We start from the raw sequence: 25,139 nt of genomic DNA, 5'->3' as shown, positions 1-25,139 counted from the left end.
GGAATTTACATTCCAGAATTTGGAAAAAGATATGGGTATAGAGTGAGTGACCATTTATCAGTATATTCAATAGAGATGACTGCAATAATTACTGCCCTTAGGTGGGTTGAAGAGACTAAACCTCTGAGATCTGTTATATGTACTGACTCTATGGCAGTATTACAAAGTTTTATAACAGATAATGCAATACGTGAAGATTTAGTATTAGAAGTAAAGCATATTCTTTTAAATATTATAAGCCTTGGGTTAGTGGTACAGTTCTGTTGGATTCCAGGACATTATGGAATTGATGGCAATGAAATTGCTGATAAGTTAGCTAAAAAAGCTCTGGAATTAGACCAAGTACAAATTCACATTCCATTGGGTAAAGGAGATGCTAAAGCTTTAATTAAATCACAGATTACACTAAAGTGGCAAGATGAATGGGAGTTAGAGAAGAATGCCAGACATTATCATAGGAACCAGAACTGTGTTGGAGGGAAAAGAATCACCTCATTGGGTCTTAATAGGCATGAAGAAGGTATGATAACCAGATTGAGGTTGGGTCACACAGGCCTTAATTCCACTTTATCCTTAATAGGTAAAAGTAATGGCATATGCTCTGAATGTAAAGTATTGGAGGATGTCACCCATGTTTTATTTAAATGTAAGAAATTTGACAAATTCAGACAGAAATGGAAAGACGCTGATGCAGAAAATGATATTCATAATATTTTACAGGAACAAGGAATGCAGGGACAAAGAAGCAAATATTTAATTATATATCTTAATGATACTGGTTTAAGTAGAAGAATTTAGTGGGGTTTTTTTTTTTTTTTTTTTTTTTTTTATGATTTGATGTATCATTTGCCAACGTCCTTTTTACACACTCCTGTGTAGTAGTCCAGTAGGTGGCGGTATATATCGTAAAGATATGATCTGCCATTAATCAGAAGAAGAAGAAGAAGAAGTAAGAAGAAGCAGCTGTTTTCCATTGGCTCTCAGTGTATGGCGCCCTCTGCTGGTGGAGTCAGTCGCTGTGGCTCCAGTAGTTTTTGGACACGTTTTGCTTCCGGTGTCTGTCAGATGCCTGAACTTCAGGCACATAAGGTAGGATAGCCTACATACGTGTATGGCAAATGTTTGATATACATATTTTTATGTATTTACAAGTAGAGTGATGAGTACTCGATGAGTAATCGTTTTGGTCTTGAAGCTTGAGAGTGAATTTCTCCAGTAATGAGATGATAAGCTGAGCTAACCGGCTAACATGCTTAACATGTAAACAAAGTCAGCAGAGACTATAAAACGAACTATTGCATTAAAACCTTAACACACTTTCGAGCATTAGAAGTCCAAGAGCAAATGATAGACACGTTTATATTATGGTTTGGCTTTCACTAGCTGTTATTAACTATTAGCAGCTAATCTGCTGGCTAAGCTATCAGTAAGTTATTATATGTTTTAATTATGCACTCATTTAATTCTTTTAATTAATTTCATTCTTCATTTAGTTAAAACTACATTTTTAGAATTATCACAAGGTGGTAACTATACAAACATGTAAAGGAAATGTATAATTATTATTATTATTATTATTGAATTATTACAGTGAATTTACTAATATAATGACTTGTTCCAAATTGTTGTTCCAAACCCATAAGACTTTTGTTCATCTTTGGAACTTGGAACTCAAATCTTTTTGATGAAATGTCTGTCCCTCCATTGACCGCTATGCCATTTTGACGCTTTAAAAAGTTCATAAAGAGATCGTAAAACGGTTTAAAAGCGGTTTAGTTCAAATTTGCTAAATAGACTCGGTCGCTTTATATGATGAACATATTGAATTTAGGTTTCTATTCACATATAAACATTCATCAACTCACACATAAGTCGGGGTAAATGGAATCTCATGCATGTTCACTTGATGCGCGAGAACCAATGGCGTTCATTCTCGTGTTACGCAGCACCTTTGAGCTTCAGCAAGAGGTTTGTCCTTGCGCGTCAAGCAAGTTCGGTTGATCTTCTGTTAAAAATGTTAATGTTTTGCATGAATGAATCTCTCTTCTTATAGTTTATTGGTATGATAAATTCGTTGCAGTGTTGGGAATGCAGCCGCCTCTCCCCACAGCTGCGGTCAGAGAGCTGGTTTGCTCCTGTCTGCATCGAGACCCAGTAGCGGCGGACCTGCGCTGCAGTCTCTTCGTGGCCGCCGTCCAGAGCTACAAACGCGATTCGGTGCTCAGACCTTTCCCTCCTCGCTACCTTCGAGGAGAGATCAAGGACTTTGAAGATCTGGTAAGACGTTTGAAGAAATTGAGCTCTCCGTTTTGTTGGCTTTCCCAAACAAACGTATTTTATGATTTTGATTCTACTATGTTCCTCGCAGCAAAAAGATGTGGATACTTTACCGAACGTGAGGGATCTGGTGCGTCTTGGACATGGTGATGGAGATCATCATCTGGCTCTAGTGCACTGGGTTCTGTCCTCTAAGAGTTTTGCTGTGAAGACCCTGCAGAAAGAGGAGGTACTGCTAATCTTCATTTAGATCTTTGCACTATGCAGACGAATCTGATTCTGATTCCTCTTAATGATTCTATAAAGAGTTCTCTTAATTCTTTTGAGAATGAAATGTTTTGGAAAAAAAGAAGAAATGCAGTGAGTATTTGTTCAGATTTCAACTGAACAGATGCAACAAAACGATACAAAATAATTTTTAATGTAATAACACAGTTATTTCAACAACAAAAATAACTGGTTCATAAGTCATTAGTTCAGACTGCAGTGGTCATGTTGTTGGATTCACTAAAAAGAACCGGCTCATTAAAAATCATTTGTTCAGGATGAATCAATCCTAGAAGCACTCTATCTTTGTGATTCATTAAAAAGAATCATTTGTTTGTGGATGGAGCTCTATTTTCTGATTCACTAAAAAGAACCGGCTCATAAGAATCATTAGGTTAGACTACACCGTTCACTTTTATCTTTATGAATCACTAAAAAGAACCGGCTCATAAGAATCACTAAGTTAGACTACACCGGTCACTTTTATCTTTGTGAATCACTAAAAAGAACCGGCTCATAAGAATCATTAGGTTAGACTACACCGGTCACTTTTATCTTTGTGAATCACTAAAAAGAACCGGCTCATAAGAATCACTAAGTTAGACTACACCGGTCACTTTTATCTTTGTGAATCACTAAAAAGAACCGGCTCATAAGAATCATTAGGTTAGACTACACCGGTCACTTTTATCTTTGTGATTCACTAAAAAGAACCGGCTCATAAGAATCATTAGGTTAGACTACACCGGTCACTTTTATCTTTGTGATTCACTAAAAAGAACCGGCTGATAAGAATCATTAGTTCAGTGATGGAGCTCTATGTTTCTGATTCATTAAAAGTAATCTGCTCATAAGAATCATTAGTTCAGACTACACTGGCCGCACCATATGTTTGTAAATGACAAAAAAAAAAAGAACCAGCTCATAATAATTATTAATTTGAGGAAAGAAAAAAACACTAAAACCAATCCATGTTTCTGATCCACAAAAATAATCGGTTCATAAGAGTCATTAGTTCAGACTGCACTGACTGGTCACAGTCACACTGCATGTTTATGATTCTGTAAAAAGAATTGGTTCGTAAGAGTCAATTGCTCAGGATTCAGACTACATTGGTTAAACTGCATGCTTTCTGCTTGTTTGATTCACTAATAAGATTCATAAGAGTCATTTTAGTTCGGTTTTCAATTTGCATCAGCAGAATAATGTACAAATCGTTAAATAAAAACAGAACCAAACATAATTTTCGGCCCTGGTATTCTGGACTAGTCATTGAGACATCCCACAGATTAGTCCGTTCAGTTTTGCACATCCCTGCATGTTCACTGGTGTTCATTCTCACTCCTTCAGTTTGCCAGACTCAGCCAGCTGACCCAAAGCGATGGTATTTCAGCTCCAGCCCCAGACTTCCTCTTTGAACTGCAGTACTGTGATTTGCTCAACTCCAAGTTTGAGAGGACGCGGGCTGGACGAGATCTCATCTATGCATTCCATGGCAGCAGACTGGAGAACTTCCACTCCATCATACACAACGGATTACACTGCCACCTGAACAAGGTCAGCATGCGGACGATGTGCGTTGGAGGATAATGCTCATTTATACCCGTTTTGGATGCTCTCCAGGCAATCATTCTTTGGTTATCATAGAGGACTACAAATAATTACGCGACAGATGTGTTTGACTGTCCCTTATCAGTTCATGTTTAGATAATGTGTGTGAAGATGATAATTATAACTACAATGTTATCTGCTCATTGGTTCAGCACAGTAAGCCGTTTAATCTTTGATCATGATTTGATATTTCAGACCTCACTGTTTGGGGAGGGCACATACCTGACCAGTGACCTCAGCATGGCCATCCTTTACAGTCCTCACGGGAACGGGTGGAGGGAAAGCGTCCTCGGGCCTCTGATCAGCTGCGTCGCCTTGTGTGAAATCATCGATCATCCTGATGTGAAGTGTCAGGTGAAGAGGAAAGGTAATGTGTCAGATGAACAGCTGAATACATTAATGTTCAAAAGTTTGGGGTCGTTAAGATTGTTTAATGGTTTTGAAAGAAGTGTCTTCTGCTCACCAAGGCTGCATGTAGCCTATTTGATTAGAACAATATAAGAAAAACAGTAATATTGGGAAACATTATTTCAATTTAAAATATATATATTCATTTATTCAGCATCATTGTTCCAGTCTTCAGTGTCACATGATCCTTTGGAAGTCATTCTAGCATGCTGATTTGATGCTCAAGAAACATTTGTTATTATTATCAATGTTGAAAACAGTTGTGCTGCTTAATATTTTTGTGGATACCATGATTTGATATTTATCAATTTAATGTGTTCATTGTCAATCTTCATTAATCAAACTCTTCAGATCTGTGAGACATTCCCGTGTTCGAATAAGACTACGGATACTATGATTGTGTTTGTAATGGAGTACTTGTGTATTTTGCAGTATATAGAGGTGTGTGGGGTAAGATGAGCCACTTATTTAAGTTGTCCTGTAGGCAAAAAAAATATAAAAGAGTATAAATCACAAAGTCCTCTCTTATTATTGTTCATATTTGCATAAACCAGTGAGAAAAAGTTTTAATATTTATGACATTAAAATTCAGGCCAATACTGAAAGTCAATAATTATGTTTTATGTTATTGCTGTTACGCTATTGTTTTACCTAAATTAAAAATGAAACGCTTAATAACCTCTGTCTGATTGGCCCTGTTTTAAATATATAGTCATGTGAAAAATTATACGTAGTTTGGCACATCTTACCCCACTCTCCCCTACTTATTATGTAAGCAATATAATAAGGTACGAGAGGCTGTGCTGGGCGTTGTGCAACCCCTTCAGCCGTGACTTATTCACGATACAGCATGTGCAACATTCTTGTCAACAAAATAAAAGCACTGATTTGATTTTTATTCCAGTTTTGTGTAAAAATGACCATCCATTATGACACTTACCATCCCAGCAGATATCTCGAATTCAGCTCTCCCTTTGTGTTTCAGACTCCGAGAGCATTGACCGCCAGCGTCTGAGGGCCAGGAACAGTGAAGGTGGCGAGGTGCCCGAGAAGTACTTTGTGGTGACCAACAACGAGCTTTTGAGAGTGAAATACCTGATGGTGTATTCTCAGAGACGCTACAGATCACGGTGAGACGTCCTCATTCACATGGACACGATTGGTGCATCTCAGTAGACGACATGCTTTATATAAAGACTTTCTTTGCAGGACTTTCATAATTCAAAAAAATCCACTTTAGAGAAATAGTTCATAGTCATAATTTGTTCCTCTATGGAACACAAATGGAGAAGTGTTGATTGAGGAATGTACCTGACACTTTTTTTTCAGACTAGTTAGAGACTAGAACTTTAAAAAGGACGTTTTTCACAGCCAATCGTGAACAAATCATAGACTGGTAATATAAACTATATCAACTAATTCATTCAAAAGATCTGACTGTCAAGATTTTTATTAAATAACTTAAATAACTAAGCTATCATATGACTTAGGGCTGGGTATTGACACAAACGATTCAATTCGATTCAATTTCGATTCGACTTGATATCTATAAATTGGAGTTTCTACTTTTTTCTAAAAAAAAGTTTCTACAGGATAAAAATATCTCTCAACTAATGCTGTAAACTATATAGGAACTCCATTTGGCGCAGTACTATAATATTAAAGGTTAAAATTGACTGATTTGTAGGCTATTTGCATTTAAATTGCACAGAAGGAAGTTTTTATAAAAAAAAAAAGTTTATAATAACTTGTTAATGACAAAATTATGTTTCTACTCATTTTTTGTGAAATATAAACACTTAAATGGTGGCTGTCATGAAATCATGACATATTTATTCAAACATACATTAAATCTTGAAGAGCAGGTTAAATAAAAGTACAATGAATATGCAATATGGTGCATATATTTAGCGAAACACTCCTATGTATAGTTATTTTTTTCTAGCTGACTATCGAGTTGTGGCCATTAAATGGCTTTTCCGAGGTAAATGCAACATTACGTTACATTGTTTACAAGCTGTTTTATTTTCGTCTTTCTGCGGTTGAAACACTAAATGAGCGATTACATGTGACGTTATATGGATTTCAGTAAGTTGTTCTTTTAACATACCTTCTGATGTTCATTCATGGAACTTGTAGTAAAGCGGAAGAAATGATCAGTTCACGTGCGCTTCGCTTTATCGAATTTAGAAGCTGAGACTTTGTTGCATGTCAGGAGTAACAATGCACAAAGATTACTGAGATTCATTGGATGGGAGGCAAGATACAAAGTTTAAAGATTGATTCTTGGGATTTAAAAATCGATATCGGTTCTTCTAATTAAGTATTTAGATGCGTTTTCGTCAATTCGATCACAAGTGGACGACACTAAATACAGTTGTAAATGGGGTCTAAAACGTTTTGAGCTTGTCCACTTTAAACCCCTTCCAGAGGTAGTTGAAAACGCATTCGACCGGATTTCATAGTTTTCATGGTGGATTTCATAGTGTAAACGCTCAGGTGTTCAAATGCGTTCAAACTGCCACAAAAAAAAACAATGTACTCTCCACCTACTGACCTAACGTGTAGACATGAGAAGCGCACTAGCCAGACAGGATTTAAACTTTGTCAGCTGAAGACCAAAGTTTGGTTTGAAGATGAAAAACGTACCAAGCACAATGTTCTCTCACCATTCCTGATTTCTAACACACACTCACAGTGTTCTGTGTCATCTTACGACTGTCAGAGCAGAAACGAAAGCTCCTGCTCTTCGTATGTTTTTCCGTCGTCTCCGGGGGCATTCATATATGTAAATTGCGTGAGCTTATTTCATCCATTAGATAGACAGATCTGAAAAAGCCCATTCATTTAACAGTCCATAGTCCCTCCCCCTCGAAGAAATCAGGACAGAAGTGGTTGAAAGTGGACAAAAGAGACGGATTAAAACACCAGGTGTAAACGTGCGTCTCCCTCGTCTACTTTTGATCCGATCGAACAAAACACATCTTAATACCAGGTGTAAACAGGGCCAAAATGAGATTCAATTAAAATCTAGAATCAGTATTTTTAACCCAGCCCTAGTATGATGAGTTGGAATATAGCGAGTTAGTCATATGGACCACTTTTAGGATACTTATGATGCTTAGTATCATTTTGAATCTTTAAAGACTTAAGAATTTGTATTGTTTTCTACTGGTTAAATGAACTTGCTCCTTAAAATGATGTTCTGCTCTGATTCCAGACATGCTCAAGGGAGGTCGTGGCTCGTCAGACATCATTTTGCCATCATGATGGGCCTCTATATCCTGCTTCTCGTATTCATCGGTGCCTTCAACTCGTCCGCTTTTCAGTCCTACTGGCACAGAATGTTCCGGTAACCCAGACTGCTCGCATCACATAAACGCTCTCGTCCAAAGTGCCTTTTACTCACAAAGACTCATGAAAGAGGGGAAAAAAGACTCAGGAACTATTTTATCCGCTCAACACGACATTCCTCCACGTATCACTTGATTTTTACACGCTATCCTTCATTTTCTTTACTTTACGTAGATTTACATAAACACTGTGCATCTGTCAGAAGTAAACCTGCAGAATGAGCACTAATGTTAGCCACCGAGAATCTTACATGTTAGCATGTAGCCTGTTTTTACTTTTTGAAAGGGTTCGCTACACTAGTTACAACCAAATGATCAAGACGAAAGCGCTGCCTTTTCAAACTAGACATTGGCAAAACTGTTGCTTATATTAATAAAAATAATCATGTAGGGAGATCTGTGCTTTTTTTTATAATAGATAAATATTTTTGAGTTTTGAGGCAAATATATAAGTTTTCATGTTGCTAGGCTATTGTACTATGTCTAGATCAAGTCAACTATGCAGAAACCCCGTTATGTTGGTCAGTATCATTAAAACTGTAATGAAAATTAGTCTTGATATTGCATAAATGTCTCCAACTTGAATAATTCAGAGAATCTGAATTGTGAAATTATTTAAATTAAATAAATGCAATGGGATTACAGTGTGTTTCGTAAGGGACGGAGTGAAATGCATTAGTAAACTGGCTGTTGTTGTAGTTTATGGCTCTTGGCACACTGAACGTTTTGTCTGGCTTGTTTTTATCAGTCAAAAACAAATGCAGTAAAATTTGAGTGATAACAAAAGCGGCATGTTTTTCATCTTGAGGAGCGGAGACTCATTTGTACGGAAGCCCTGAACCACAACGTAAAAAAAAAAATCATTAGCACCTGTAGAATTTCTTTTTGTTGAAAGCCCATGTCAGAAGCAGTTCAACTTCGAGCGCATTTCTTTACAAATAAATAAATAAGAACTTCTAAGGACGACTGTATTCTCGTAATTTTGACTTTATTCTCGAAATATTACGACTTTATTCTCGAAATATTACGACTTTATTCTCGAAATATTTCGACTATAATCTTGAAATATTTCGGCATATAATCTCGAAATATTTCGGCATATAATCTCGGAATATTTCGACTATAATCTCGAAATATTTCGGCTATAATCTCGGAATATTTCGGCTATAATCTCTGAATATTTCGGCTATAATCTCGAAATATTTCGGCATATAATCTCGAAATATTTCGGCATATAATCTCGAAATATTTCGGCATATAATCTCGAAATATTTCGGCATATAATCTCGAAATATTTCGGCCTATAATCTCGAAATATTTCGGCTATAATCTCGAAATATTTCGGCCTATAATCTCGAAATATTTCGGCTATAATCTCGAAATATTTCGGCTATAATCTCGAAATATTTCGGCTATAATCTCGAAATATTTCGGCATATAATCTCGAAATATTTCGGCTATAATCTCGAAATGCTAGATTTTTTACTTTGCGGTTCAGGGCTTCCTTCCGTACATTTGTGTGCACCGTAGATTCGAAATTTTTATTACATTTTTTTTTTTTAAGTGGTACTTACTTTCATGCATAAAATTAGTTAAATGTATATATTTAAATTACTGTTGATATAATAAAATACTGTTTATTCATTAAAATACATACTTATGTCACGTGTTGTTTTTCAGGTTTAGAACATTGAAGCATATTATAAACCTATGAACAGTATTTATTTTAATGCCAATGTGTTTATCACTTTAACAATTAACATTTCTTTTCTTGATGCAGCTTTATATAAGATAGACATCAAAAGAATTGTGAAGAGGTTGATCTGTTCTGGCTCATGGATGGATGTCTAATTGCACGCTCATAAATATATTGTTATTGAGTAACAAGCCAGACAGGGGTGGGAACGGGTCTACGGTGGGCACTTTTCCCAAACGGGTCAGCATGACCTTATTAGTCCCTTTTATAAAAAAAAAAGAAAGAAAGTGAACATTTAAGTGAAATTAAAAGCCAGTTTTATTCAGAAACCATTTGCACATACAAATATTAGAATACATAATTTTTTTTTTTAAAACACTTTTTTTTATTGACAAAAATATTATTGTAGCAATATACAAGAGCTGTACAACATTAATGCGAAAAAAATTTAATCACACATTTTTATTATTGATTTATATTATAACATATAAAAAAATACTAATGAAATGCATTAATAAAAATAGCTGCCTTTTGTGCTACATTTTATAACTGGATTGCATTATTTGAGTTCCTCTTGAAATGTCGAATCAGTTTTCTGCAGTTGGACAGGCAGGAGCCAAACACACAAAGAATCCCTCAGACTTACTCTGTTAAAAGAATAGCAAAGTAATTATATATGATTTACATACAAATATTATAATAAAATAAATATATACACTAGTATATATATATATATATATATATATATATATATATATATATATATACTGTAATAAAACAACAAATAATTATAAAATGATAAATAAAATAGAATGTTGTGTGTGTGTGTGTGTGTGTTTGTTGTTATATATATATAAATATATTATTATTTCATATTATATCATAATTATCATATTTATTATTTAAAAGGGGTATATATAAGAATTGTATCAATTTATTATTATTTTTTTGCCAATGTGTGAACAGCTTGTAACGAAACTTAAGAAAACGAGACCTTCCCCGACTTCCCAGGTTGTCTATAAAAACCTGTTGACTGATTTTTATGTGAACGACACGGGACGTTTTTGCCGGGAAAATCAAAAGGATGTGACGTTACTCTCCTGTCTTGAGACCATTCTTTACATTCTATGACATATGAAACGAATGCTTATACCAGTGGTCTCAAACCTCAAATGGCCTGCGGGGTGATATTTTATGGCCCTCTACTTGACATTAAAGGTTAATAGGGGATTATCACGCTTCCGGGTTTCATGGGCGGGATTTGTCAACTTTGTGCATGTCCACTTCCGACGCAGTTCAACAATGGCTGAAACGAAGGCTAGATGTCACTGCTCTGTTCCACTTTGTAAATCTAACCAACAACGCTAACCCTACTTAAGTTCTCATGGATTCCCGACTGAATTGAGTATAAGGAAGAAGTGTATTAAAGCGGTTCGCCGGGATTAAGGTCCAAACTTTAAAATAAAACAAGGTAGCACGTTTGTTTGTAGCCGGCACTTTAGTGAATCAGACTAATTTACCTGGGATGCCGTATAAATAAACTTAGTGTAGTCCGTCATCAGTTCGCCAGAGTGATCGGTGATTCAACGGAAGTGGCAGTGCACAAAGATCACTGAATGCGGAAGTACTACGTATCAGCGTGATAATCTCCCATGTTAGTGAGGCCCGTCGTTGCGTGTGCCGCGTTTTTTTTTTTGTTGTTGTTGTTTTTTATCCCTTATGGGCTACCATAGATAGTCTCGTGACAGCTTACGGTGGGTTTGTTGCAAGGGGGTAATCCATCAGCCGGAAGTTGAAGCTGCCTCCGGGGGCCGCCATTGTAGCTGGCTATCACCTGCTGTTAGCATCCCATTGACTCCCATTCATTTTGGCGTCACTTTGACAGCGAATAACTTTACATCTGAGGCGTCCAAAGACTCCATTTGTCCATTATTTATTTCTAAAGAAACACGACAATGTATAAAAGGCTCCATTACTTTGTATCTTACGTTACGGCCCCGTAGAAGCCATTCTTGTAAAAATAGGCTAACGATTGCGTCATAACCACGGGACGCTCTGTCGCACAGTAGAGAAATAACCGTATAGACTGAAGTAGAAGCTCGTAGGCAATCGTTTACTGTCTATGAGGCAATCGGGTGGACATGGAGGCATAAAGTCAAGGGAGAAGCCCATAGATAGAGAGTTCATAAAAGCAACGGGACAAAATATTTCAACAACAGATTTGTTTCAGATTTCAATTCAGATTTGTCCCGGCACAGCTACTAGAAGGTCAGAACGGTTGCTCACGTGACAACTACGTCGTCAAGCTCAGTTTGAGCCTGCGCAGTGCGCTTGGCTATCAGGAAGTGAGTGCCCATGTTGGGCTTCAACTCTCTCCGTTGAAATCAACGGGGTTGCTGTGTCCATTTCTTTTACTGTCTATGGTTTGTTGTCAATAGTTGTCATAGACAACCGCGAAGTACAAACATACTGCGCCTGGAAAAAATGAGCGTGTCGCTTCGATTATGAGCGAGCTTGCCGCGCGCCTACATTTGAAATAACGAACTTGAGCGCGCAAAATATGTGAGCGCGATATGTGAACGACCCCTTGGCGAGCTACCACCAATCAGGCCACGAGCTACTGGTAGCTCGCGAGCGACGTGTTGGAGACCCCTGCGTGAGAATAATCATTTTGAGCTTGTAATATGTGTCCAACAGGTTGATAAGAAGGTTTGCTTTGATTTGTGCAAAGTCAGTAATTTGCCTGAGACACTATACATGTGTAGAAAGAATTCAATAAGACGGTCAGACATGACTGCAAATATTTGTATTTCAAATATATAAGAATCACAAAGATGTGTTATAAGGAAAAGAAAAAGAATGGTTGTAAAATGAACTTCAGCTGTCAGAAGGACAGCTCATGAAGAACCAATCATGTACAGAAAGGAATGTTCAAATTCAGAGGAACAGTTCAGGAGAAACGTTAATAATAAAGATTGAGAAGATTGGATCAGTTGTGCTCCTTTTTTGGAATACTTGAATACTATTTTTTTGTTGTTGAATACTTGATGCGGCCCAGCCTGACCCCGACTCTACCTCCAGCGGCCCCCAGTTAAGTTGAGTTTGAGACCCCTGGCTTATACAATGTTCAGGATAATGCCGAAAGAGCCTTTCTGTACTGTAATGTCAATGTGTCGTGCAAAGAAAAGCGATTAATTCAAACTAATAAGGGGCTTTCGCACCAGAGGAACCTTTCATACATCCTAGAACTAATGGTGGAAGTGCCCACTTTTTGTCGTGTTCGCAGTGCAGGAACTGGGAACGATTTTAGTTCTAGGAACTCTTTTTGGGGAACTAAATGAGCTCCAACTTCAGAGTCGGGTCTAAACCAGCACAATAGGAACTATCCGTGACGTAACTGTACACTGATTGGCCGAACGCACGCGAAAGACCAGCACCCGCCATTTAAAAAACAACAACAACAAAAAAAAAACGTGTATACACAGATTATAGCCTATATATTTACTCCAGAAATGTCCGCCGCGCGTCAAAATAAAAGTCACAACAACAAACGTCTTTTTACCCCTTAGCGAAGAACGTAAAAGAACTTTGCCGTGAGTATCAGGGCCTTGAGTCACGTTCAGTCTCTTGTGTGTTACGAGTGCGAGCACGAGCAGTGAGTTGCTGTCTGCAGTTCACTTTATTTCCACTGGTGTCGCTATATAACAAGGGTTTCTGAATTCTACATTTAACCCCTTTAATATAAGATTAAAGTGTATGTATCTTTACTATGGCCCCAAAGTATAGTTCAATAAAAGCATTGTGTTTTAATTAAAATAAACAACATGGTAATCATCATAGAAATAAACAATTATATTTCATCTTTGTCAAAAAAAAAAAGAATGATAAAGAGCAACACAGAAGTAAAACTGACCTGTAGGTTTTGGTGGCAGGCGGGTGGATGTTTTTCTTCGGTCAGGTGACCATGCACACACCTTCCAAAGCGATGCATGCAGACGTGGTCTGTTGGGGAACAGGACTGAGCACAAGATGGAGGTCTGAGAACCAAGCAGCTGGAGCAGGTTGTGTGCTGGCAGTGACCTCCACACTCACGCTTCTCCAGCGATACAGACCTGCAACGGGATATAGGACATTTAACAGTCACAAGTGAGAGACACCTGATACCAGTAAAGCCTAGTTCACACTACATGATTTTAAAACGTCGGGCTGAACTGTGCGGTTCACACTACATGACTTGCTCTCTGTGAAATCAGGAGTGTTCAAGTTGTTGAGCTAGTTCACATCACACGACACAACGTGATTGATCCCCAACAGGAGGTAACGCACTACACGAGTTGACAACAACTCTGTCACCCAACGATTCTATCTTGTCTACAAACCACGTTTTGTCACGAAAAATCACGCGATAAAACGAACCGGAAATGACGCGAAACAGCACGCACGCCAATACCCAGCGAAGAACACTGACTGTCGCTACTCGATCCATACCGGTTACACGATCTGTACTGCGCATGTGCGAGGACGAAGTTTTTCTGCCACTTCCTGTTATCATCAATGTTTTTACGACAACTTTACTGTGACTACTTGTGTCGCTACTCGATCCGTACCGGTTACACGATCTGTACTGCGCATGTGCGAGAACGAAGTTTTTCTGCCACTTCCTGTCATCATCAATTTACGACAACTTCACTGTCACTACTCGATCCGAACTTTACTGTCACGATTTGTACTGTACTGTCCTGCATGTGCGGAAAAAAACACAACACGCGAACATGCCTTGCTCTGATTGGCTGTAGCTCATGACATCACGTGAGCTTGAGTCGTGCGACAGCTCTGGATATCTAGCATGCTAGATATTTTTCTGGGCTCGGTGAGGCGCCTGCGAGCGTCTTTGAAGCGTTGTTGGCTCTTTCATACTAACAGATTGGCGAGCGTTCATCGCCCGCTAATCCCCCGCGATAACAGCCTGACCTGTCGGCGAGCTCAACGATTTGCAAATTGGGCTTAAATCGGGCTTAAAATCATGTAGTGTGAACTAGGCTTAACCCACTGGACTGAAATGAAGCCTGAACTCATTTAAGACGAATCAAATATCAAGACTACATGTAGAAAAGTCGAAGCAGAAGTCACCTCGCTGAGCAGATTTCATTGGGATTGGCCTTGCAGAACTCCCATGTGCACTCAGGTCTGCAAGTGTCGGCTTTAAGAACCTCAAGCACTGTTGGGAAATACAAATCCAAAATGCATTGAAAATGAGCAATACGTGGCACCTCTTGATGGAAATAAATCTTTGGTGTCTTGTGTTGTCAATGCAAGAGTCCAGCACTCTGTAAAGTCTCCTCCAGCACATCCCAAAGACTTTCACTGGATTTAAGGTCTGGACTCAGAGGTGCCAATTCATGAGTGAAAATGATTCTTCATGCTCCCTCCCAACCATTCTTTCACAATTTGAGCCTGATGAATCTTAACATCCGGTCATATCAACATGGTCATGATGTGTCTAGGTTGTTTAAGAAATGAAAAGCTACACACTCCATCAATTAGGGTTAGAACGGTTGCCAAAAATATAACATGCTAGAAACACAATAATCCCTGCAATAATGATCCAATCATAGACTCTTAAGCATTTGCCTGATTAAATCTGAACGGCAACTCTTTTTTTTTTTTTTGGCCTGGCAATATTGTGAAATATTGTTCTGCAGGTCAAAGAAAAAAACAGACAATAAAATTGATGGAATCCCGTTACAATACGGATGCAGTTCTTCAGGAAGGGTTGTGGATTTCATCACTGTATAGATAAGAACAATAAGAGCTTTGCTTTTATGGGGAAGTGCTCCGAGATCAAAGGAATCCTAGACTGCCATATCTCTCTTCACAGTTTATAAATTACATTAACCTTGATGATGCCTTTTTCTTTTCTTTTTTTCAAGAGTGTGGACCTGAACTTAAAGTTAAAACATAAGCAGGTGCACACTGTGCATGATGGGATTGTAGCACAGGGGTTTTCATACTTTTAGATGGCAAGATCCCCCAAATATGATGATCGCTATAGGGAAATATAAAGGCAGCCAAATATTTTAATGCATAAAGTTCAGTTTATACTGTATGAGCAAAATTATACTACGTGAGAAAGAATTTAAGTATGGTATTATAAAGACAAAATGTTTTCAAAATTAAATGACTGGCTTTTATATTGTTATTACGACCAAAAGAAATTAATAAAATATTAAACTGTAGATGTATAGCAACATTTAAATATTTTATTTTTATATATTTAAAAAATATATATAACATTTTATGTTAGCTTAAGTTGAAGTACGAAAATAATTTAAACTAAAACTTAAGAACTATATAAATATATATATATATTAAAATCAATCTAATTTAAAATAACACAAATTGTAATATTATATCAGTGAGATACATTTATATATTGGTTTTCATATTGTTATATTGCAACCAAAAGAAATTAATAAAATATGAAACTATGTAGACGTATAGCAAAATAGAAATATTGTCAATTAAATGTATTTTTTAATTCATTTTTATACATTTTATTATATCATGTCAGATAGATTGATAGATGCATGCAACGTTTTATTTTAGCTTCAGTACTAAAATAATTAAAACTTAATAAAAACTGTATAAATATATTCAAAAATAAATAAAAATGACAAATTAATAGAATATCAGTGAGATTTATCTCTATCTATATATATAATGTGTGTGTTTGTGTGAAACTATGAATATCAATAGAATAAAATACAATAATTTTAATAAAAAGTTAGTTTAACATTACTATTATTTTTTCTATAAAAATTTCTGCAAACCCCCTAGAAACCCTTTTGTGGCTCTCCGGTGGGTTCCTGGATTCCAGTATGAAAACCCCTGTTGACTCTTCATATTTGCTTTTGTATAATTCATATAACCATGAATGTCCCACTCGTTCATGAGTGAACGCATTTAAATCATATAAAAATAAATTATTTTAAATTAACTATAGAAATGATTTGTCCTCGCATATATTCATTTCCATGACTTGTCAGGCCTGGCATTACCTGATATTGTCCATGACCATGAGAAACCTGAATTCAAGAACCAACTTTGCACTTTAATTTAGACCTTAAGGACTCCATGCAACATGCTGACAGGGTAACTTGGCATCTCCAGCTTCGGCGGTACCTGATTTGCAGGTTCCCTTGCGTTCCGCCTCTGGTTTTCCATCTGTAGCTTCTTGGTAAACGCAAACCAGCCCTTCGTCGCACTTCCCCAGGTAGTCCCAGGTGCCTCCACAGCTTTCTCCTGCGAGTTTGGCACAGGCTGGACAACAACCGCAAATCCCAGTGGTTGTACCACCCTGACACTGGAGCTTCAGCGCTCTACGAGGGGAACAATGAATGCGTTCGCAGGGCGGACAGTGCAAGGCTTGGAGGATCTGCTGGCCCTCCGAGGCGGCCATTTCCACGGCCATTACCAGCCACAAAACGACCAAGACCGAGAAGACGCATGGACTCATGGTTGGACTTCACGTTTCGAGATGGGTCGGCTTGAACTGTACGCCCCTTTTATATAACGGTCCTCACAACCAAGACCACATTTTACGACCACACACACTTGATTCAACCTCACATCAACAAACCTCCTCCCTTCTTCACAACCAATGGATGATGGGGAATTGCTTTTTTTAAGTCTGGATTTGCTGTTAATTATCCCCAAGTCTTATCTTTACAATCACTCTGTTGTTTTCCTTTTGTCTGAAAACCAATAAGTCGGAATAAGGGGAAAAGACTGGACCCTTTGTGCGCAGGTCACATGACCAATAGCGGAGGGTGCAATTCATGGTGTGATCAAGATAATCGGCCACGAGCAACAAGGACAAGATTGGGACATTGGCAGGTTATCTGAGAAGACCTGTGTGCACCGTTTTCATAACCTGCAACGCAATAAAATCTGCTTTCCGTCTGGCTTATAGTTTTCAGAACGGTTCTTCAAACAGTCTCAAAGTTCACACCCTTGACCGCTTTATCCTTAATGAACGTCTACTGTAGCTAATAAAGTATTAGATGATAAAATGAGTGAAAATGCTTGAATAAATAAAATGTTGTATAAATGCAATTTTAATGTTGTTTTAACATTATTAAAATAATAGTTCTTGTTAAATGAATGCGAAGTACAATAAAAGATTATTGAAAGATGAATTTCTAGTATTATTGTGAATGACGTATTAGTGATAAATTCAAATAGAATTTGAAAATTTTTTTCTTGAACTGTTATTTATTCAAAATTCATAAAATGCAACTCATATGCCCATCATAGATGACTGAGTGTGTTTTTAATTTCTCTACAAAAATTCATTTTGATGTATCTTGGGGGTGTAAAGTAAAAAATGTCCCGATATCGTAATGAAGACAAATGCCTTTATTAAAAAGATGAAATTCTTGAAAAGACTCAAGAGTAGACATTTGATTACTATTTCTTAGAGAGAAAAAATATTTGAACAAAATTGCTTCACTGATTATTAATATTAAAAGAAAACTTTCTTAAGAAACTTAAAAGAAACACTCTCACTTTCATAAAATATTAAATGAAATGATATGATAGAGAACTACTGTAGATCCTCATGCCTGTGTGTCAAGGACAATATATCTCTTAAATGGATAATTCTCCCCAAAATGAAAATTCTGTCATTCATTACTCACCCTGATGTTGATCCAAATGAATAATGAAGATCTTTTTAATGAAATCTGAGAGATTTCTGTCTGTCCAATGACAGCTACGCAACTAATCCTTAAAGGGATACTCCACCCAAAAATGAAAATTCTGTCATCATTTACTCACTCTCAAGTTGTTGCAAACCTGTGTGAGTTTCTTTCTTCTGCTGAACACAAAGGAAGATATTTTGAAGAACGATTGGAACCAAACAGTTGTTTGGCACCATTGACTTCCATGGTAGAAAAAAATATACTATGGAAGTCAATGGTGCCAAAGTTCCAATCGTTCTTCAAAATATCTTCCTTTGTGTTCAGCAGAAGAAAGAAACTCATACAGGTTTGCAACAACTTGAGGGTGAGTAAATGATGACAGAATTTTCATTTTTGGGTGGAGTATCCCTTTAATGGAGGGACAGAAATCTCAGATTTCATCAAAAAGATCTTCATTTGTGTTACGAAGACTTACAAGATTGAAACGACAGGGTGAGTAAATTATGGCAATTTAAATTTTGGGTGAACTAACCCTTTAACCTGTTAGAGCTAGCAGGACACTTACTTATTTTAGAAATCATCATAAATTACAGTAGCACCTCAATGCAGTGCATGAGATCCAAGGGGAGGAGTCGGATCAAGATCCAAGGGGTGGAGATGGGTAGGATTAGGGGTGGGTTTAGGGATTAGGGGGCGGAGATGGGTAGGGTTAGGGGTGGGTTTAGGGATTAGGGGGCGGAGATGGGTAGGTTTAGGTATATGTAAGGTGGGAGGAGTTGGATCTGGATCCGACTCCTCCCCGTGGATTTCATGTTCTGCAGTGAGGACCATCTCATAAATTAGGTAATCATAATTTGAATGTCATAGCGTTTTGGTTTAGTGCCTAAACAAAATCTAAAAGGAACCTCAATTTTCGTGACACTTCAAAGTTGGAACATAACTTGGTAAGACATACGTTTTTACAAATTCAATGTACAGGATAAATCATTTACATTAGGATCTATACGGTGGATTTTCATTTCATGCTTGAACCCTGATCAACAGGATTCTGTAAATTACCAAATAATGGTTTCATCCCTCAGCAAAGAATGCAATGGTTACAGATATACAGACACAATAAAGCAAAAAAAGACAGAAAAACTGATGAATTATAAGCAACTTTTATTAAATTAGATCTTTATAAAACAGTGCAGAGTCCTATTATCGGCTTTGCTGATCGTAAGTCTCTTTAGAGCATGTCTACCACACTTAAAGTTGTCAAGAAAATGGAAAGCCAAACGACGGCTGAAAAGACCCTACGTCAACTTTCAGTCTCTTATTCGTCATCAGCAGAAGAGTCACGCTCATTCTCTGCTGGCATGGTTGAGGTCAAATGAGCAACTGCATAACGTGCTGCAATGAAAACACCAGTTATATTTGTAATTATTCACATATTTTTCTCTGCAAAAATTGAGGTAATCCTAATAATGCTGCAATGCATCTTCAAAACGGTTCATTTAGAGTGATACTTTTGGTCTTAGACTTTACATGGAATGCAATACGAGCTACAAACGAAAAGGCGTTATTTTCGATGTGTTATGCTTACATTAGGTATGCTACACTCTAGATTTACTTATCTAAACAATTGAGCTCACTATCGTCTATGAACAAAAACAAAAAATGAATCGTTTGATTGTAGACATGATTTATGAACCATGTGACTACTTCGATATCATCACTTCAGGTTGTACAGGATGTCTTAGTCGGCCTGGTTTGCAAAAGGAACATCCCATTCAACAAGGAAAACGCCCGAAGCGTATCGAACCACATGGAGATCAATACGGAAAGAAATTTGCATAGAATGTCATTTATTTCCAAGTAGAAGTTACCGAACAATAACACTCTGTTCATATAATCCTGGACTGTCACGATTAATTGATCACATTTGCAAGGAAGAGCCCGTTTTATCGGTTTTTTATTCCGACAAACATTGACCTAAATTCACAACAGAGAAAATCCCTCAGTTAATTCATTCTCTGCATAAACCTCTTTGAGGGGAGAGTGTGCATTGCGTGGGATGGCGTTCAGAGTTTTCTAGCATGATTCTGGTGAGTGGGCCTGACTGTGGGGTAAGGTCATGCTGTTAAGGTGTATGGTTCAGCAACCAGCAAAAGTTATCAATGGGTTAAGCCTTGGTCACATGAAATCCTCGTAGTCTTGTGCATAACCGCCATCAAACTCCCCGTAGTCTGCCAGATCATCTTTCAGCTTGGCTTTAAAACCTCCTCCTGGTATAACTCCCTTCTTTTTCTTTTTACCTTTGTTTGCCTATTGAATAAAAAAAATACATATATGTTTATGACTAAAAAAAAGAATGATATTAATGTATTGTGTTTTTAAATGTTAATCAAACAAGACAAAAAACAATCACTCGATTCCCTAAAAAAAAAACTTGTGTAACTTTAAAAAGGATTCATCTATTTTTCACGGCTGGTAAGAAATATTTATGGCCGGTAAATTTTCACCGGCCATTGGCAGGTGTGGAAAAAAGTTAGTTTTAGGCCCAGTATATATATATATATATAAACTTTATCTTTAATAACATGAGATTTTGGCCAAATTGCTCACATAGCTACAGCTACAATAAACTTCATAACCTGTAAGTAGATACGATGCACTTACTGCTTCAGATGCCGTTCTAATGACGGACAAAACACATGTCCAATATTTGCTGCTCAAAAACCTTCTAACTCCATTTGAGCTTGATTTTGGTAAAAACATAAATACTATAAAGATGCAATTGTCTGACGACATACAAAGCCACAATATCAACTTTGACAACACCATGTTTAATATTTCTTTCTAAAAAAATACAGTGTTTTTTCCATTTCCTGAAAAGTAGCAAATTTGGATATACAAGGTTTCCGTTTGACAGCAAGTGTGTGTGTATGTATATGTATATATATATATATATATATATATATATATATAAACAGTTAGTTAATGTTTGGAATTAAATGGATTTCATACCTTTTCTTGCTTCTGCTTTTCACTTAGTAACACTGTCAGTGAGTTGCTAATTTTCTTCAAGTCTTCAACTTCCACTGCAAAACCGATTGGAATCATACGTGATTAACATTGAGAATAAATGAAGAACGAACAAAAATGGGGCATACTTACATGAAAGACACAGGTCCCTAAACAGCGTCTCTAAAAAGCTGGAATAGTGTATAGACTTCTCATAGGGAGATATTTTTTCTTTTAGCAACCGCTCAAACTCTGTGAAGTCTTCTTTCGAAGAGGGACTCATCGCATCAATTCCTGTAACATTATTTGATACTACACCTACAAAAGAGATTAAAAGTTAAAAATTTCAAAATGTAAAAGTGTGGATATGGATATACTGAAAGCACTTACCAAACGCCTCTTTTGCTAGTTCTAAGTCTGAATCCTCCTGTAGTTTTTTCACTCTAAGCTTTTCTGCCTGCTCCTCTTCTGGTGTGAGTTCTGTGCTGTCTTTTGATGACTCTAACTGTTAAAAAAATTACAGTTAAGCTTAGTGAAAGTCTTTATATATCCTTCTATCAGATTTTGCTATTAACAAAGGTACGATTTAACATTATATTTATTTATTTACACTACTATTAAAAAAGTTTGGGGTCATTACGATTTTTTTAATGTTTATAGTTATTAGATAAAAGTAAAGTAAAAACAGTAATATTGTCAAATATTATTTCAATCTAAAACAAGTGTTTTCTATTTTATTACATTTATTCAGCATACTCCAGTGTCACATGATTCTTCAGAAATCATTCTAATATGATGATTTAATGCTAGAAACATTTCTTATTATTATCAATGTTGAAAACGGTTGTGCTGCTTAAAATTTTTGTGGAAACCATGATGTATTTTTTTTCAAGATTTTTTAATAGAAAGTTCAAAAGAACAGATCTTATTTGAAATAGGAATATTATGAAACTTAATAAATGTCTTTTTCACTTGATGATTAAATGCATTAACATATACTATTATTATTTATACTTACCTCAAACTTTTAACAGTAGCATATGTATATAAGAATTTTTTTAAATGGGACAGTATCAAAATGCTGTAAATAAAAAAAGCTGTCAAAGTGTCACAATGTAAATTGAATATTAAACTAGTTCAAAAAATGTTATTCATAACTTTTTACTGAAAACATTTGACAAATGAAAAACTGCCATGTATGAACTTACTTGTTTTTTGAGCTCCTCTTGTTTTTTTCTTTCTAAATTTTCCTTTTCTTTTATCTTTTCACTGAGTTTCTTCTTTTCTGTAGGTTTAGCCTCAGCCTCTATATATGAAAAATACACAATTGAAACTCAAACTTTAACTTTCCAACTTGAAGTACAGTTGAAGCCTTATAAATGCTTTGAAAAATGTGCATGTAAATATGTGCATAATTTTCAAGCAGTTTTAAACATTTTTGTAATTCTCTTATAATTATGTATGTAGTTTTGATAGCACCAGATTAATTGACTATGAACAAGAGAATGAATCTGTCACACGCATAACTATACAAGTTACTGCTATAATAAATTACAAAAGGTAAAGATACATAGGCTTAAATATTTTGTCCTGAACGTTGACAGTTCGTTAAATACCAATTTATTAATTTCATATAACCGTACCTGACTTTTTTTCCTCCTTTTCTTCCTCTTCATCATCATCCCAATTATCCTACATGAGATAAAAATGCATTTCAATCCACAAATTAAAAGGGTTCATGGTGGTAGGTAACATACAATGATGACTAGCTGGAGATCTTTCCTTCCACATTAATAAGATCAACCTATCCTCTTATGAAGGCTGACTACTGACATGATCATTTGACATAAGCAACAGATGACATAGATGTTCTGCTGTGAAAAGGCTTAGCAGCTAGTACAGTAAATTAATTACTAACTGTAAGCAAAGACATACCTTTAGCATGGAATTAATAATTATATTTACGATAATTTTACTTTCTAAATAGGACAATGTCTTTAAGCAGGTGAACGCATATGCTGCTAATACTAACTGGACACATATTTAGACTCACCATCACCACGCTGTTTTGACACTGTTGAGTTAGCAAGAGTAGCTAGCTAGAGTTAGCTGACTGTAACTTCTTGATAGATTGATACTTTTTCATTGTTAGAGAAATAAATACACATTTTTGATTAGTGAACGACAAACAATGCATCCGTTACTAACTTTCACGTCGTCGTCTTCATCCTCGCCCTCCCATTTGTCAAGAACTGCCGCGTTTTTGATGGGAGCCTCGGGCTCGAAACTATCGGCATCTAGAAAATAACAGCGTTTAGACATATTACTTTGTGACAGCCGTGCTTTAAGGCGACAATTTATTAGAGAAAACATATTAATAAGAATTCGTACGGACAGAAATGAAAAATAACGGTGAAGTTTACACAATTTCTCACCCCAAGAATCGGCGTCCGCCATGATGTCAGTGTCGCTGAGGGGAACGAGGGAGTGAAGCTGAACGCACTGCACGAAGACTTCAAGACATTTCAAAATAAAAGCCTATGTTTAGCCCGTACGTTCGCTTTGAGGCCATCTATGCTAGTTTACTCATAAACGTTGACAAAATTAACAGTTAGCCGATATATTTAAAGTTTACAGTCTCTCGCTACTAGAAAAGGAACAAAATGTTGATGACTCATTCTGCACTACGCTCATTTTGTCCAGTCAAATTCTCTCGTTAACAGCCATTTGTAATGGTGTCTGAAACCATAGACCTTATTCACAGCAGCGCCATCCTTGGTTTTTAACGGGAATGAAAGCGAGGCTGTGAACATTAACATCTCGTGGGTTGTACTGTTGCTTAATGTGTTTTTGGATTGTTCTGCTGACAAAACACTGCAAACATATCTTTCCAAGAAATTTCAGTAGACAAAAAATAAAATTGTGAGTGAACTAGGATTTTTACAGCGGATGCAATTGAAAACACGGTAAGTCTATCCCTCACAGCCTCGCTTTCACACCTGTCATGGCGCTGCTCTGAATAAGGTGGGACATAGGCCCTATCCCAAATGGCACCCTAAACACTGCGTCTTATGTCTGAAAACGTTCAGTATTGTTTCCTGTTGGATTCTGTATGGTTATGCACTGCGAGTGACAGGTTACGGTGCCTTTAAGGCTTACGGCAGTGATTTACGGCAAGGGTCAACAAATGTAATGTTTGCGTCAGTTCAGTAAAAGTGGGACATGGGACATGGACTTAACGGACACGCACAAGCCATAGTAAGTACACAAGACCGAAACTGCATATAAAAGTGTCCCATTTGGGACAGGGCCATAATCGTAAGCACTCAAGTAATCCCATAATGCACTGCAATAACAAGTGTACAACCAATACACTCACCGGCTAGCAGAATGCCCTACACTGTGAGGGTCATCCCAATCCTGCATCTTAGCAGAGAGATGCCGATATTAGTGAACTAAAGGAGGGAATATTGAATAAGGGCGATTTCAGATACAGCCATGGTTCATGGTTCGGCTGTGATATACTGTAGCTAAAGTCAATTGTCAATACTTTCTGTAGCCTATGTCCCACTCAACCTTTCTGTTCCAATAAGACAACTGCTCGTCGACTGATTTCATGGAGTCTTTAAAAAAATTTGTATATGCAAAGTAAATTGTCATGATTTTACAGTTCTTAACATATCCAGATTCTTTGATGATCTATGAAAAACTATTTACAGAACTTAGTTTTGCTCTTTGGACTGTACATCTATCTCAGAGAAAATTTTAATGTGGGTTTTACCCTGAATAAGTTCCTGGATGTAGCCTCATTCACTATTC

General features: G+C 36.8%; 4 protein-coding genes across 4 annotated transcripts in view; 1 reads left to right on the top strand and 3 right to left on the bottom strand.

Annotated features, from left to right (window-relative positions):
* Positions 1-25,139, bottom strand: part of scamp5a (secretory carrier membrane protein 5a) — a 210,555-nt gene that overhangs the window by 28,917 nt on the left and 156,499 nt on the right. The window lies entirely within an intron of this gene.
* parp16 (poly (ADP-ribose) polymerase family, member 16) lies at positions 986-8,555 on the top strand. Its single transcript, XM_056265014.1, has 7 exons — positions 986-1,089; positions 2,081-2,277; positions 2,369-2,506; positions 3,895-4,101; positions 4,351-4,522; positions 5,549-5,693; positions 7,784-8,555. The coding sequence occupies exons 2-7, from the start codon at positions 2,089-2,091 to the stop codon at positions 7,917-7,919; spliced, it is 987 nt and encodes a 328-aa protein (XP_056120989.1). The 5' UTR covers positions 986-1,089; positions 2,081-2,088; the 3' UTR covers positions 7,920-8,555.
* On the bottom strand, positions 10,041-17,353 carry si:ch73-330k17.3 (IGFBP domain-containing protein). The gene is made up of 4 exons (XM_056265017.1): positions 16,795-17,353; positions 14,743-14,830; positions 13,526-13,724; positions 10,041-10,259 (listed from the first exon to the last, which is right to left on the bottom strand). The coding sequence occupies exons 1-4, from the start codon at positions 17,126-17,128 to the stop codon at positions 10,200-10,202; spliced, it is 681 nt and encodes a 226-aa protein (XP_056120992.1). The 5' UTR covers positions 17,129-17,353; the 3' UTR covers positions 10,041-10,199.
* On the bottom strand, positions 20,141-23,947 carry eif3ja (eukaryotic translation initiation factor 3, subunit Ja). Its single transcript, XM_056265015.1, has 8 exons — positions 23,756-23,947; positions 23,529-23,617; positions 22,964-23,012; positions 22,529-22,626; positions 21,711-21,825; positions 21,474-21,638; positions 21,324-21,397; positions 20,141-20,621 (listed from the first exon to the last, which is right to left on the bottom strand). Exons 1-8 carry the CDS (start codon positions 23,775-23,777, stop codon positions 20,490-20,492), a joined length of 744 nt encoding a protein of 247 aa, XP_056120990.1. The 5' UTR covers positions 23,778-23,947; the 3' UTR covers positions 20,141-20,489.

The sequence above is a fragment of the Rhinichthys klamathensis genome, unplaced genomic scaffold, assembly GCF_029890125.1.
Source record: "Rhinichthys klamathensis goyatoka isolate OS25496 unplaced genomic scaffold, OSU_Roscu_1.1 h1tg000228l_1, whole genome shotgun sequence".
NCBI lineage: Eukaryota > Metazoa > Chordata > Actinopteri > Cypriniformes > Leuciscidae > Rhinichthys > Rhinichthys klamathensis.
This window is presented reverse-complemented; position numbering and strand designations above follow the sequence as displayed.

Excerpts from the sequence above, each read along its gene's own strand:
- si:ch73-330k17.3 (XM_056265017.1), bottom strand. The coding sequence starts at position 17,128 with ATGAGTCCATGCGTCTTCTCGGTCTTGGTCGTTTTGTGGCTGGTAATG. Across the intron at positions 14,831-16,794 it reads CAAGGGAACCTGCAAATCAG|TGCTTGAGGTTCTTAAAGCC; the intron begins GTACCGCCGAAG and ends ATTTCCCAACAG. Across the intron at positions 10,260-13,525 it reads CCTGCCACCAAAACCTACAG|AGTAAGTCTGAGGGATTCTT; the intron begins GTCAGTTTTACT and ends TTCTTTTAACAG.
- parp16 (XM_056265014.1), top strand. The coding sequence starts at position 2,089 with ATGCAGCCGCCTCTCCCCACAGCTGCGGTCAGAGAGCTGGTTTGCTCC. Across the intron at positions 2,278-2,368 it reads TCAAGGACTTTGAAGATCTG|CAAAAAGATGTGGATACTTT; the intron begins GTAAGACGTTTG and ends TGTTCCTCGCAG. Across the intron at positions 5,694-7,783 it reads CAGAGACGCTACAGATCACG|ACATGCTCAAGGGAGGTCGT; the intron begins GTGAGACGTCCT and ends CTCTGATTCCAG.
- eif3ja (XM_056265015.1), bottom strand. The coding sequence starts at position 23,777 with ATGGCGGACGCCGATTCTTGGG. Across the intron at positions 23,013-23,528 it reads ATGAAGACGACGACGTGAAA|GATAATTGGGATGATGATGA; the intron begins GTTAGTAACGGA and ends TATCTCATGTAG. Across the intron at positions 21,639-21,710 it reads ACTAGCAAAAGAGGCGTTTG|GTGTAGTATCAAATAATGTT; the intron begins GTAAGTGCTTTC and ends TCTCTTTTGTAG.